Source organism: Zalophus californianus, chromosome 3 (genome assembly GCF_009762305.2).
Source record: "Zalophus californianus isolate mZalCal1 chromosome 3, mZalCal1.pri.v2, whole genome shotgun sequence".
NCBI lineage: Eukaryota > Metazoa > Chordata > Mammalia > Carnivora > Otariidae > Zalophus > Zalophus californianus.
This window is the reverse complement of record NC_045597.1, coordinates 187,552,672-187,568,565: the sequence shown is the minus strand read 5'-3', so window position 1 is coordinate 187,568,565 and position 15,894 is coordinate 187,552,672. Positions and strand designations below refer to the sequence as shown.

At 43.5% G+C, this 15,894-nt stretch overlaps 1 protein-coding gene across 7 annotated transcripts in view; it reads right to left on the bottom strand.

Moving 5' to 3' along the window:
* DIS3L2 (DIS3 like 3'-5' exoribonuclease 2) overlaps nt 1–15,894 on the bottom strand; it is a 437,114-nt gene that overhangs the window by 136,251 nt on the left and 284,969 nt on the right. For all 7 annotated transcript variants that reach the window (XR_003519033.2, XM_027588750.2, XM_027588754.2 and 4 more), the window contains exon 10: nt 4,105–4,184. Coding sequence is in view for 6 of the 7 variants with exons in the window: in XM_027588750.2 (XP_027444551.1) it covers nt 4,105–4,184 (80 nt within the window). In the remaining variant the exon portion in view is untranslated. The remainder of the gene's footprint in view (nt 1–4,104; nt 4,185–15,894) is intronic.

The following is a 15,894-nucleotide window of genomic DNA, read 5'->3' as shown; positions in this document are numbered from 1 at the left end:
GTCAACACCCCAAAAAGAACTCCCAAACCCATTAGCAGTCATTACCCATTCCCCCTTCTCCCCAGTGCCCAAATCCTTCATTTCAAAGCCCTGGCTAGGATAATGCTGCCACATTCAAAGGCAGAGCACTCATTAGAGAATAAAACATTAGAGAAACTAGCCGTTGTGCTCGCTTCGGCAGCACATATAGTAACATTGGAACAATACAGAGAAATTAGCCGTGAGAGAGGTGGTAAACATCAATTTCCTGTAGGATCTGGTGGGGGCCTGGATCGGCTAAGCTGAGGAAAGGTCCTATCTAACAATTTCCCCTCGAGACTGAAGCAAAGCAGTAAGCCCTGTCTAATTGAAGAGAATGGGTTCTTATTATTCTGGACTTGGGTCAGCCCAGTAAGGAGGCCCTGACGGCCACAGAGAAGTCTGGATACAGGCTGCCATGTACCTCAGACCTCATAAGGGCAGAAGGGACTCTGTGACGCGTGGCAATGGGCTAGAGCACATGGAAGAACATAAAGGATGCTCAGCGGAGGGCTGGTGACACAGAGGTGCGTGACAGCTCTTACTCAGTACCTCGGGCATGCCCACATGAGAGACAAGACTTGTTCTGGAAGCCCCAACAGGGACGCATAGGACTAATGGAAGGAAATACAGCAAGACAGCAGTATTTCAGACCACGACTGGGAAGGATTTCCTAACAGTCATGCAATCTTCAGGCTGAACGGGCTGCCTATAAGGTAGAGAGTTAAAATGCAATCTGGATATCCAATAAGTGGATGCTGTGGAGGTAATCTGAAAACCAGAGGGTGATGTGACAACCGTGGCACTCCACACTTGAGCGGTGAGGTCAACTGTGAGGTGTGCTGCAAGTGATCTGTTATAGCAATAAGACACAGGAGGTGTGTGATTTACCGCCTTTAGATTCTGGGTTATCTTCATAATACTGCTCTTGTTCACTTGCATTATTCAGTATTTTCTGGAGTGGACTGCTCCATGTTCAAGTTAGCGGGCCGGGTAATGCTCAGGGGAACGTTTCGTTCAAGTGTATTTTAAAGCTCTGGGAGGCAGGGAATCAGCAGGCTAGAGGACTGGTAGAATCCCTTCCAGAGCTGAGATTCCTTGCGGGGAGGGGGCACCCCCTCCTCAGCCTGCTGACATAATCTTGACATCCCAGAAAACAGGTGTCACTGCCTTTCTGCAGAACTGATCTGCAGGCTGTAAGGTCTAAGTCTCACACCTATAGGAGGTACTGGTCACAAGGCCCAAGGGTACATGTGAACTCCAAAGAATGGGACAGTGAGGACTAGATAAAGTTAACACCTGTCTGAGTGTCTTATTTGCACAGAACAGTCATTCAGGTGATTTCAACAGGTCCAAAGGAAAGTCTGACCTCTATATTTTCTTTAAATAAAAATGGTTATAGTTGATGTAAATATGCCCAGAAAACATTATTTGCTTCTTGAAACATTAAACATTTTTTCCTCTAAGCAAAAATTGACATGAACTGGTAACTAACGGAACCCAAACTCAGCCAACCTCGCCCCAATCCAAACTGGAATTGACTTTCGCTTTTCATCCCCCTGGATAAATAGCCTTGGCAGAAACCCTTGTCCCAAAGGCCAACTGTAGAAGTGCCACCATAAAACCACTTGACTGACCAACTCCAGCCTTTTCGGATTCTTCCCCGACTCCTTTTCCATGTCCTTTTTCTGCTGCTCTGCCAAATGACCAGATGTGAATGACTCCTCCGGAATGCAGGAATAACTAAGCAGATGGAAGGTATCTGATCACCTGGTGCAGTGCACTACTGGGCAGCCTGTGATTTCTGGCACCTCATAATTTTTTTTTACTACAAAACATTTTTTCATTACAAAACTATTATTACCACATTATAAAAATGTGGAAACTAGAGAAAAGAGAAAAATCACTTACGATCCCATCATCCTGATAAAATTGCTGCTTGCATTTTGGTGTGTTGTCTACTTTCCTCCAGGGCTCTCTGTGTATGTAGTTCTATGGACTACATACATTTAGCTTATTTGTCCCCACCTCCTCTGAAAAGGATGGCTGGTGGCTTAGATAAATATGTATCATCTGACAGTCAGCTGCATGTAGACACGGTCTCTCCCAAACCAGCTCGTGTTCTCACCGCCCTGGCTTGTAACTTGTAAATTCCATCTCTGCATCACCCAGGTTGAAACTTTTGCTCCACCTTGGGTAGTGCAAAGACTCCTCTCCCTCAACCCCAACATCCATTTCCAGTGATTCTTCAGTCATTACCCCTTTGTCACATCTGCCCTCCCCGCCCTCCTTAGTGTCGCCACCACCCCCAATCCCGTTTATGACCTATTTCCCTAAGTAATTATGATGCTTCTCTGCCTCTGCTTTGCCTCCTTCTCCTTCATCTTGTACTGCTAAATTATTTTCCTTACTTTTACTGCTCTGCTTGAACAAGAGATTGAAAACAACTGGTTTTCAATTGTCTGGCACAGAACATTCTTTGGTTGGTAATTTATAAGCGTGTACCATTTGTGCCCAATCTACTTTTCCTGCCCTATCTTTTACCACTTCCCTACCAGAACCCTCTGCTGGTACTCTGCGATGCTAGACAGGAGACGCAGTGTGTAGTATAGAGCGAGTGGGGCAGGACACAGGCCTGCTCTCTGGGGTCCCGCAAGAATACCATCCAGGCCAGCCGAGATGCGGCAACAGCTGCTAGACCTTGCCTTCTGCCACTGACAGCTATAAAAGTGGACAAGATAAATGAACAACTTTTTTCAAGCATTAGACTCCAAACAGAGCAGGGTTGTGAACCCGGGAGAGAAGGGAAATACAGGAAGTGAGGTTCATTGTTACCAGGCTTCCTGCCTGGGAGCACTTTTCATGCTGGAGCTCACATAGAGCGACATGCTCAAGCCTTTGCACTTAGCAAATGTTGCTCAGAAGATAAGAACCCAACCCAGTATTTGCTTTTTTAAGTAGGCTGCTCACATTCTGGATTTTAAAAATCTGTAATTGCTCCAAAATTTCTAGGGGAACTTTTCTCTCTTTATGTTTTATGCTTCTTTCAATTTTTTTTAGTTGAGATTACTGAGCAACCTTGCCTACAGTTTCAAGGAGGACTCCCACTAAAAGAAGGTAAAAGCATTTTTAGGCAATGATGTTTTCTGTCTCTCAGCCTCCTATCTCCTAATCTTCACTGCCTACTACAGTAGAGAAGAGATCACACACGGAACCTATGTGGAGTTTTACGTCAATAGACACCTCTGCAATATTTTAAAAGACTTTGCCGCAGACTGAAACCTCAAGGGTGGATACCCATCATCAGCAAGCCATCAAAGCCCATGACAGTGCTGAAGCCATATCCAAGAATGACTAAAGCCAAGACAGTCACCTAGACGCCATCCTAGAGAGGGACAAGAAACCGCTAGACTAGAAGCAGCACATGGGAGGGGCATTAGAACGGGGACTGATAGGATTTGCACTTCTCACACCCCACACACTTTCCTTCCCCCTCACCCCACCGTAGTTCTCAAATCCCATACTCTTTCCTGCTTAGTTCCATCCCAAAAGAATGTTTAAAGAGCCCCTACCAGCTGCCTTTTGTAATCTGCCAGACAGATGAAGACCTGCTGGGAGTAGGGCAGGCTTCTCCAGTGCAGGCCTGGAGGGCATTCGGTAGGGAAGGTGCTCCTACTACCCACTGCTGAGTATGCCTTTGGAGAGTACCTCCAAATCATCCTAATCTGTTGGTAACTGCAGGTAAAGAACCCAATGCTTCTCCTAAGCAGAGCTTAAGGGCTTTCTTCTTGAACACACTGCACCCAAACTGCAACTTCCTAAGGAGCCAAGGAAGTAGTCCTTCTGCCCTCCCTGCTGCATCCGCGGAGGGCCGGAAATGTCCCGGGGAGAAGACCTTTCTTATTCTCACCCTCGTCAGAGTCACCACAGGAACACAATCTTTAAGTCCCATAATGTGAAGTCTCAGGAACAAAGCAAACCCAGCCCTGCACATTATATCGCCTGGGGAATACATGGCAGCCAGGCTGACCAGAAAGGCACGCAGATGGCCTGCTACCCAGAAAAGTATAGAAATTTCCATCCTACCATCAGCAAGTGGCTTGCAGGAGAGGGCATCATCGAGGTCGCGGGCAGTTGATGGGTCAATGGTGAAGATACAGTCTTTCCTAGGAAAGATTGAAGATATGATTAGCAATGCCACAAATACCAGAGCCTTTACCCCACTGTACTAGAGTTTTAAAGAACGGTTACTTGGCAAATGTGCAAATGGTAGGAAAGGGAAGAGTGACTTCTGTCATAGCTCTCTGAGAAGGGGATCTTTCGTCCACAGTGAGATGGGAGAGACAAATGTGGGAAGCTACCAAGACTCCATAGTATCTCTGAGGGTCTTCCTCTTTCTGTGAACTGGCACCTACTTCTCCTTGAGCCTGAGCAAGAAGTGTGAGTGGGTAGAGTGAGGTGGCTTCCAGACGAGGGGGGGAGGCTTCCCAGAAAGTTTTCTGACATGAGGAGCAAGTGCCTTTGGTAAATTACTCTCCGAAGGTCAGCTCTTGCTTTTGCCTCCCCCTTCCTCAGTGGCTAATGGGAACCTGTCCTTCAAGGATGTATGTGAGGATGACTTACTGCTCCTTCTCCTATCTCGCCAAAGTGGGGGTTTGCCAAAGAATAAGTCATCTGACTTGTTGGGACAAAGGGAAGAGGACCCAAGAATAAGTTTTACCAAAAAAAACTCTGGGCCATACAGTTAGCCATAATACAACTATACTTGGAAACGTACCTAATCAGGTTGTTTCCATGGAATAATTGTATATTTCACCCAAGTTCACAGAATCAGTATGTCCTCTCTCCCCTTATCTTCACATGCTACCCCTACGCATATCTCAAGTGCAGAGACATTCTCGTTTTGCTTTAGAGCTTCCCAAATAACACGCCCTACCCAGCCACCAATCCAGCCACATAAACACCTGCGGTTTGGGCAGTCTGTCCACAGTTCTTCACACCCCCTGCCTTCCCTCCCCAGGCACTGGCCTGGGGCTTGGGGTGCTTGGCAGGAGGCACCTGCCCTCCCCCACACAGGCTCTCTAGCTGGTGCCCTCTGCTGCCTCTGGACTCTCCCCAAGTTCTTCCTCCATGTCCTCAGTACCAGCAGTACCACTGCTGCCATGCCCCGGTCTTCTCCGGATGCATCAGCACTCACGGTGGGAAGAATCCTGGTACCCACCACGATTAGACTGGTTTGGTTTGTACAAACTTCTTTCCTTGGGTCGCTCCTCTGCTTAAAGTGTCCCCAAAGCCCTCAGAAGCTGCCAAGCTGGCTCTGGTGCTGGCTTGCAAAGCTCTTGGGGCCTTCCCTCCTCAGTCCCCTTACTCCTAATAACCCTCAGCAGCCCACTCTGACCCCTCACGGCAATCAGCTCACCCCTGCAATAGCTTGATCTTAGGACAGTACCCATTCTAAGATGCCCCATCAATTCAACAATAGCTTTTTAGGGAAACAAAAACCCCTATCACAGTAAATATATACATTGATTTTAATGTATTTCAGGATTTGAGAAATGTCAAAATGTTAAAAAGAGAGACAGACAGACTCTTAAATGGTAAAAGAATATACAGATAACCAAACTGTGGTATATCTATACAAGGGAATACTAATTATCAACAAAAAGGAACTAATTGCTCCTACATGTTAACAACTTGAAATCTCAAAGTTTCTATGCTAAGTTAAAAACACCATTCTCATGAGCTTATATAATGTATAATTCCATTTCTACGACAGTCTCAAAAAGACAAAATTCTATGACAGCAGATCAGTGGTTGCCAGGGGCTGAGGGTGCCTGTTGTGGGAGAACAGAGCTTTCTTGCATCTTGACTATCATGGTGGTTACATGAATCTATACATGTCTTAAAATTAATATAACTGTACAAGGTCAGCTTCACTGTTCATTAACTTAAAAATTAAAATTTTAAAAAAGATTTTATTTGAGAGAGAGAGAGAACGTGCAAGCAGGGAGAGGGGCAGAAAGGCTGAGGGGTACAGGGGGAGGGAGAAGGAAAGGGAAAGGGAGAGAATCCCAAGCCAACTCTACACTGAGTATGGAGCCTGACATGCGGCTTGATCTCATAACCCCAAGATCATGACCTGAGCCAAAACCGGGAGTTGGACACTTAACCAACTGAGCCACCCAGGTGCTGCTAAAAATAAACAATTTCAGATATGATTTTTGAATCCAGGAAAGTAAAAGAGATGCATTCATTGTTAACAGAGTTGATGAATAGGTGCCACAATTACTAAAATTTCCCTCTATGCTTTTCCATATTATTCAAAATTTTCACTATAACTATTACTTTCATAAGTGGAAAAAAATTAGCACTGCAGATAATCTCCCTCAAACAAAAAATAATTGTCCATCACATACATAATATTGCTTATAAAGACGTTTAGCAACTTTGTAGACTCGTACTGCAGAATACAGTCAATAGCTTTAAAATGATGAGTCACATAAAACTATAAACTCACTGGTGTACGAAGAGAAGAGGGCGAGGAAAGTTGGGTGCAACTCAGGTGGAGGACACAAGAGCATTTAGAGTGCAGTCCTAGGAAGAGTGGCTTCTCGGGCCATCCAATCTTCTCACTAAATAATTGAAGAAGAGGTGCTGACAGGGGGGGGAACATAAATGTGGAGGTCTCAGGATATAAAGAAATAATTTCTGTTCTACCATCTAAAAGAAGATGTAAATATGGCACAGTGCCAGATGAAAAGAGAAACACCAGATGTTCCCTGGGAAGTAAGCTCCCTGAAGGCTGTGTTGCAGTGATATGAACAGAGGCTGCAACTCCCAAGTGTTCGCTGAATGAATGCACCCAGGCTGACAGTAAGAGACAGGGAAGTGAAATTAATCCTGACACCAATGTAATGGGCTCTGAATTGGTGAGGATCTTGAACTTGATTCACAAGGCAAGGAAGGAACTGACTGCTTGTTTCTTTTTGTAGCCTCCATAAAAGCTGGCAAAATGCTTTATATATTCACTGAGGGCTCAATAAATACTTGTTGAACTGAAAATAAAATGTCAGACTTGGAGGGGGGGAATGTTTTGATCCTTCTTTCTTAGTGACATCATAAGAAGCTGAAAGAATGTCCCTTTAGTCAAAAATCAAAAAGAACACTGATTAGCTTGGTAGGGGCCACAGTTGACTGGTGTACTTAGATTGCTGAAAAGGAAGTTATGTTTTCTTAACATTAAATGTCTCTGGGTGCTTTGACTTTTATTTCAATGAATGAATGACGCCCACTAAAGCATTACAGTGTCCAATTAGTGCAGACATACATGACAGACTAAAACTTCAGGGCTTCAGTTTTAAGTTGTAAATTTCTTTAAGAGGACCCACTGTTTCTGAGAAAAATCTTAGACTAGCCTGAACACTCAACCCAAATCTCTACTATTTTTTTTTTTTTTAATTTGCTCTGAAACCAGAAACATAAAAGTCTAAATTAAAACAACTCTGAGGAACAGTAATCATGAAGGCTTGCTGGAAAGATCTACCATCCAAACATTTTCCTTGATCATGGACAGCAAACTATAGCTACTGACCAAAAAGGGCCTGCCACCTGTTTTTGAATGACCTGTGGGATAAGAATGGCTTTTACATTTCTAAATGGTTGGGAAAAAAACAAAAGAAGAATATTATTTCATGACATGGGAAAATTATATGAAATTCAAATCTCAGTGTCCATAAATGAATATAGCCATGCTTTTTGGCTACAATGGCAGAGCTGAGTACTCATGACACAGACTGTCTACTTAATATTACCTGTCTGGCCCTTAACAGAAAGTTTGCTGACCCCTGTTTTAGATCAATGATCCCCAGTGCACCAAGTTTTTTGTTTTTGTTTTTTGTTTTAAAGGTCTGATGATTAAATCAGTTTGGGAAATGCTGGGCCATAAGGGACTTCTAAGAGCCTTCAATGAGCTGCTGCTTTGCAATTCTTGACATATCTATTTGATCTGGGCTTTTTTTTTTTTTTTCTTTCTCGTGGCAGAGGATTTCCCAGATGCAACAGGTTCCTCAGGAGACCATCCTTTGGGAAGTGATGAACTGGACCCTGCACAGGCCTCCAGTGGAGTCCTTATCCCAGATGGAGCCTTGCCACCAAGTCTACCTCAAGGATCATGGCAAGAAGTCAAGAGAATGGCTATGCTGTCCACTGCAGAGAAGCTGATAAGGGTTTTGTTCCAACCACTCACTCGGGGCCCCTTTGATGAGTGCTTCTGGGGGGAAGTTTATAAAGGGCAAGGACCCACTCCTACCCTCCTGAGTTAATGGTTTGTTTGTATCTTTTAAGCTTCCCTCTTTGCTTTGGCTTCTAGGAACTCAGTAAACTATTGTGACTTGCCTCAAAAGGATCTTATTTGTCGTTTGAACTCTGTGCACTCACCTTTATCCTGGCTGTGACTAATTATCCCACTTATTTTTCCTTTTCCCTTATATCCTAATTTTAAAAAATTAACTGCATTATATGTATACCTGCTAGGTACCTTAAATACTTTTTTTTTTTCTTAAAGCAGGATGCAAGTATGTGCATAGATTAAGGAGTTACAACATTTCAGAATCACGTTGAAGGGGATGCTGGAAGAAAAGAAGACCTTCTGTATGGGCTACTAAAAGAACTAACTTCTAGACAGAGTAAAACTTGGAGAACTCCCAACAAATATTTGTACTGTAGCAGTGCCCTCCAAACTTGCTCGCTCGCTGTGGAAAATTGGGAGAAGCAAGGGAACAGTGAGTGACCCTGACAAACCCCAGTCCTCAGCGCTGAGAGCCAGTGATTTAATCTGTTGTCATTACCACAATTACGAACCGGCCACAATGTGGTGCATGAGGGCTCCTTCTGGTTGTGGGCCACAGCGGCCGGGAGCTGCCGGCCTCAGCACTTGGGAGCCCAGCCCCACGGGGGTGGCGCTCTGTGCAGCTGTTACACTCTGTTAACATGCTGGGGATTTTACTGGCTCCTTTTCTGGAAGGCTCTGGTCTCACAACCTGCAGGGAGCAGCCTGGCCTGCCAGCTTTTAGAACCTGTGAGACCAAATATTTAAAGAGTTCCGCAACAATGGTTAGAAAGAAGCTAACCCTGACCCACAGGAAATCAAGTGCCAGGTGGGGGAGGGAAAGAATGAGACTCCAGGTCGTGAGGCTGCAGAATTCCGATTCAGTGCGACGTTATGTAACCAAAATTTCTGAAGGCACGTGACTGAAGGGCTTAGTAGAACTTTTTAAAGTGACAGAAAACTTCTAAGATTGTCCTCCTCAAAGCCATTGGTCCCGGAAAAGAAGACAGGAAAAGTAACTAAAAGCTTTCTCTAATCCCTTGAGATCTTGCCAAGAATCCCAGGGAATAAAACCATAGAAAGAATTTCTGTTCCTCTGTCACTCTTCCTCTGACCCTGCGTCCTCTCCTTCCTCAAGGCACCAGCACCTCCACCTCCTTGCAGCTGGAGGTGGCTGGCTAGTCTCCGTGGCAACACTGCCTCACCACTTTGTCACTACAGTCACCTCTCTGGAGTTTGGCCACGGCCCCTACCTCTCCCTATGGGCCGCCTGGGTGGCTCAGTCGGTTACACTTCGGACTCCTGATCTTACCGCAGGTCTTAATCTCGAGGTCCAGAGTTCAAGCCCTGCGCTGGGCTCCATGCTGGGCGTGGAGCCTACTTAAAAAAAAAGAAAAAAGAAATTGCTCTCCCTAAGGTCATAGGTGCTGCCAGATTAATCTGGTCAAAAACCTTTATCCACTCCTTAGTGAGTAAAATAGAAATGCAGCTTAGAATTCAAAGCCTTTCATGATATGGCCCCAACCTGGATTTTTCCAGCTAGTCTGCACAGTCCCAACACGTACCTTTTGTGCCAAACTTCCCTCTCTACCCTCTGGTGTCTGAAACACTGTGCTGTTCCTGACATGTGGACGTTCACTCAGCCAATCTCCAATGTCTAAGACCGACCTAGCTTTTAAAAGACTGGCTACACGAAGCCATCTTTTTTCCAGGGAACCTTCTGTGGTTCCACCGAGTGGAGAGCGCTTCTCGTCCACTGTCCCGCCCATGGCTGCAGCCTGCCCCTCTCCAGTGGTGCTGGTCATTGTCACCAGCATGCTGGCGGGGATTTAGGGATATGTGTTCTTACTGTGACAGGGCCGGGTGCTCCTCAAGGTCTGGCTCTGTGTCTCCTCCAGCACGCGGAAGGCACACACGGAAGGAACAGCTGATGGATAAGTGCATGAGCAAATGACCAAAGGGCTCTCGTTAGCACTTTTCCATTCAACTTTGCCGCTGCGTCTTGGGAAATACATTTAGGATTAGAACTCATGACCTCCCGGCGTGCAAGCCTGTGGTCATACCACAGTGTTATTGTTTCCAAGGGTGTCCTTTTCTGTCTTCATCCCATCTTCTTTTCTCATAAAACAGTGTTTTACAAACTGTGGTTGAGGGACCATCTCCAGACTAACAAAATTTATAGAGGCACTCCTCTCCTCTGTCCATGACTCTCAGTTTGTCTCCTTGATAGCAAGCAATTCTGCTGCGAAGGATCTGGGTCAGTGATGGTGAATGAGTGAAAAGGAACGGAAACAATTTAAGAAATAACCTTAAGAGGTAAAAAGAATACAATTTTCACACAAACATTTTCTTTGATGAGATGGCATTGGAGTTTATACTGAAACCAGAAAATGGGGGCGCCTGGGTGGCTCAGTTGGTTAAGCATCTGCCTTCGGCTCAGGTCATGATCCCAGGGTCCTGGGATCGAGCCCCGCCATCAGGCTACCTGCTCAGCGGGAAGCCTGCTTCTCCCTCTCCCACTCCCCCTGCTTGTGTTTCCTCTCTCGCTGTGTCTCTTTCTGTCAAATAAATAAATAAAATCTTAAAAAAAAAGAAACCAGAAAATGTTAAGTAAACCACAGCAGGAAAAACAACTAAATAGCCGGGGCGCTCATCCATGGACTACCATGTAGAGAGTCCAGCCAGATGGGTGCTGGACAGTCCAGTCGAGTCAGATGCTGAATTTGTCTGAGCTTCTATCTCTATTTGAATTTTCTCAGGCAAAGGGAGCTGGGAGCATTGTCCAAACTGAGGGCCGACCCCCATGGTGTAGCAGAGCTGGACCTTTTATTTTTTTCTGATAGCAGCTGTGGAAATGTTAATACTCTTTCACTCAGCCCTCCCGCCACAACAGATGCTACAAAGTCTGACACAAATCCCAGATTTTTCAGAACAGAAAAAGACTAAGTAAGGTCTATTTAAAGCAGAAAGAGACCTTGGTCCATCTGTCCCTCTCTCCCCCGCAAGTGATGAAGTGACACATCTGAGGCCATAGAGTGAGCTGAAGAAACAGAGCACTGCCCTGGGCAGGCTCTTTTTTACGTGACCCTGGGTTTTTAATATAGGGCCCACACAAGATCAACCTCAAGCGTCAGCAAAATTCTAGACCAAGTGAACATAGTTGTTGGGTTACTTTCTAAAGGACACAGATAGGATGAGACTGAATTAGAACCAACTGAAATGGTCTTCCCTGTTACATTCACTCACTCACTGAACCTCCCATCAATCTTTGCCACTTTTTGTACTTCAACAAACAACATTCAGGAGTGGAGGCCATGGGACAAGGCTGGCCAGAACTATGGGAGCCAGGGCCTATGGCATTGGCCAGGAAAGCCATGGTTTCAACTCAAAGAATGTGCTAAAATTAACTTTCTTCCCCTCAATTTTCATTTTGAAAAATGTTAAACTTTTAGGAAAGTTGAAAGAACATTGTAGAACATTTAGGATGAACATCCATATACTTCCCATCAAGATTCATCAAATGTCAACACTTTGCCCATATTCGCTTTATCTTTCTCCTCTCTCTAACCCTTCCCTTTCATATAGCTAGATTTTTTTTTTTTACATCTGAACTGTTTAAACTTAAGTTGCAGAGATGATATTTCACCCCTCCATACTTTAGCATGCATTTTCTAAGAATAAGGCCATTCTTCTACAGAACCACAGCGCTGTTACCATAGACAAGGAGACTAATAATTCCCTACATCCAACTTACAGATCATATTTAAATGTCTTCAACTGTCCCTCAAAAGTTTCTTTAGCTCTGTTTTCCTCCTGATCTAGGATCTAATCAAGGTTTACACATAGTATTTGGTAGTTATGTCTCTTTAGTCTGTTTAATGTAAAACAATCCATCCTTTTTTCTTTTAAATATAACATTGCTTTTTGAAGAGTCCAGGCCAGATGCCTTGTAGTATGTCTTATGTTCTGGATTTATTAGATTGTTTCCTCATGGAAAGGCAGAAGAAAGGAAGGGACAGAAGGAAATCAAATGTGGCAAAATTAATCTTCTCTGAATTTCCCAAATGGAAAGTTAAGTTTTAAGTCTCAACTAGATTCAGAGTGAACATTCTAGGTTGAATACTTCACAGGTGATAGTGTGTACTCACATTGCATTCCTTCAGAAGGCACAAACTGTCAGGCTATGGGATTTGATTACCTGGGTAAGGTGCTAATAGCCAGTTTTTCTATCTTAAGGTTACCTTTTACTCTCTGTATTTAACAAATAATCTGTGGAATAAGACTTTTAGATAATGTGAATATCTTGTTCTCAAAGAAACCTTCAAGCAATGACTTTAGCATCCACTGGTGGTTTTTGCCTGAATTGATATAACTCTGCAAATTATAAAATGGTGCTTTTCAGTTCCTATAATAAATACATTTACTAGTGGGCTCTCTTCTGTCAAGAGCTTTTCCTGTTTGTTTGTTTTAAACTGTTTGTTTTAAAATGTTTGTTTTATTTTGAATATCATTACAGATTCACTGATTTTTTTTTTTTTTTTTTTTAAAGAGCGGGAGAGAGTGGGGTGGGGGGTGGGGAGAGCAAAAGGAGAGGGAGAGAGAGAATCTTAAGCAGGCTCCATGCCCAGCACGGAGCCCAATGCCTGGTTCGATCTCACAACCCTGAGATCATGATCTGAACCAAAACAAAGAGTCAAACGCTTAACCAACTGAGCCACCCAGGCACCCCCGGATTCACTGATTTTTTTAATTCAATGTATTATAATCTATTAAAATTAGCATTCATTCTCATACTCAAATTGTACCAAATTAGGCTGTGGGAGCTCTTTCAATGATCTCCTGTGTCCTTGTGGTGTGTCTTCCTTAATAAATCTTTGAGCACTTCTATGCTTTTTGGCATAGGAAATGTTTCAGGCTCACCTTATACATTACCTGCCCCAGACTAATAATCACCCACTTCCGTAAGGAGCCCTGATTCCTTCTGGCAGGGAATGAATGATATTTAAAAAACCAATATAGGGCACTAGATTGCTGTGCTCATTATTACTGGGGTATCATGGCTTCTAGTCCCTTTTAGTGAGCAGAATTAGAAAATACTGAGTTAAATCATTGAAATTGTTGATATTTGACTACTTGTGGCCTAAAAATTGGCAATTTCATGTAGTTCAACCTAAAATACTGCTTAAAAATCATGAGTTCATATTGACACTCCGATTGACCAACTGATACATAATATTACAGAGTTCTTCTCATCTTCTCCTATTCCATATTTGTATCTTCATTCTCCCAATGAGAACCTTGGCACCCAATGGCCTCAATATTCTAAACAGTTTCAGAATTATCATCCCAAGACCACTAGCAACAAAGAACCTATTAAGATTTCTTTGGAGTTTTATCCTTAGAATATGGTCACTAAGAGTATGCAGTTAGAGTGCTCAAAAGTACAGTGCTGAAATTATTTGAATTAATTCTTTTTTCTGTATGTGGTGATGCTATGCATTTGATAAACATTGGGACCACTGTTTTTGTTTTATGTCAATTTTAGAGATTTTGCTTTTATCTCCTTTTAGATCTGATTTCACTTTATCGTTGAACATTTAAAACATTTAAAAATGGTTCAAAGTTCAAGTGTACTCACAGAAGTCTTACTCCCAGCTCTACCTTCCTGCCTTGTTCCTGCCTATCCCCTAGAGATAACTATTTTCTTTTTTTTTTTAAGATTTTATTTATTTATTTGACAGAGAGAGACTCAGTGAGAGAGGGAACACAAGCAGGGGGAGTGGGGAGAGGGAGAAGCAGACTCCCCGCCGAGCAGGGAGCCTGACGCAGGGCTCGATCCCAGGACTCTGGGATTATGACCCAAGCCAAAGGCAGACACTTAAGGACTGAGCCACCCAGGCGCCCCGAGATAACTATTTTCATCATATTCTGGTTTATCCTGTGCTTCAGCTTTTCTTTTTGATATTTTTTCTTTTTTTTAATTGAAGATTTTTATTTATTTGAGAGAGGGCACAAGCGGGGGGGAGGGGCAGAGGGAGAGGGAGAGGGAGAAGCCAGCCCCCATCCAAGGACCCCAGGATCATGACCTGAGCCGAAGGCAGATGCTTAACCAACTGAGCCACCCAGGTGCCCCTGATATTCTTTTTTCTTCTCCTCCTTCTTACACAGTCAAATACTACAAACTCTTTTGCAACTTGCTTTTTTCACTTAACAATAAATCTTGGACATTATTTCAGATCAGTTCAGAGACTAGAATCATCACAATTGGAAGTTCTTTAGAAGTCACCCTAGTTCATATTTTATCCCCCAAATGATTCCAAACTGAAGTCAGTCAGACAGATCAACTCACATCTTGAATACTGGGAATAGGGGCGGGTAGTAGAGTTCATTGTCTCCTTAGGCCAGCCATTCAATTTACAGAGCTCTATCAGAAAGTAACTTCATATGCTGAATTGACAACTGATTCTGAAAAACTTCATAATTTAGCTATTTACAGCCCCAAAGAATTAAAGCTGGCTCCCTCTTTCACCATGCAGCCCTTCAAACATGACTTTTCTCAAGAAATAGGCCCATCTCTTTCTTGTTCCAAATGATTTATAATTGTGTATAACTGTAGTTTTTTTCATAATAATTTTCACTTATTTTGTGTCAAGAACAAATCTAAGTTGTAAGAACCAGTGGAACATCAATATAAAAAATGTATCAGAGGTCAAGAGAAAGAAGGCCAAAATTCCTTCACTCAATGTTTACTGGGCATCTACTGTTCTAGGTGTTTGAGACACATTTGAGAATAAAGATGCCTACCCACTGATATTCTAGTGGTGGAGGAGACAGAACATAAACAGTATTGTAATTAAGTGCTGCGGAGTTAAGAAAAAAAATTAGAACAGAGCTTGTGGTGGTGGCTGGGGGGGGGAAGGGGCGGGCAGGTTGTAAGTGCTGATTACAATTAGGATAGCCAGGGTAGTCACAAATGAGATGATGAAATTTGAAGATGACCTGAAGAGTAAGGGAAGTGAGGTGTGAGTTACACCAGGGAAGAAAGACTAGGAGAAAAGGAAGAGCTTGTGCAAGGACCCAGAATCCACCAAATTAGTTTACCTGAAGGCAATGAACAATTGGGCACAACTCAACCAAGAGAGTTTGTAGGTAGAGCAAAGTTGGCTTGGCCTCTGCATTCTTTTACTTTCTGTCCAAGAAGTCTTAAATCTAGGCCTGCAGGGGTTCAGAATGCAGCTCTGCATGCCTAAGGGAGCAACAAGAGCAGCAGAGTCCACTGGGCCCAGAAAGTCTCTATATCCAAAGCTCTCTCTCTCTCTGAACAGCTCTTTCTTCTTTTACCTCTGCGAGTAGAGTTTCCTATAATTGAGATTTAAAATATCAGAGTGGGGTTAAAACAGGGAATACTGATTGATACATATTAAGTTTCAAAATCAGACAAAATGAAGTAGCAATAAACTGCCAGGAAATGCTCCCACACAGGAATCAAATCTCGAAGGCCCTAAATATAGAGTGTTAAAAATTTAAGCATAAAAGTTCCATACAGTGTA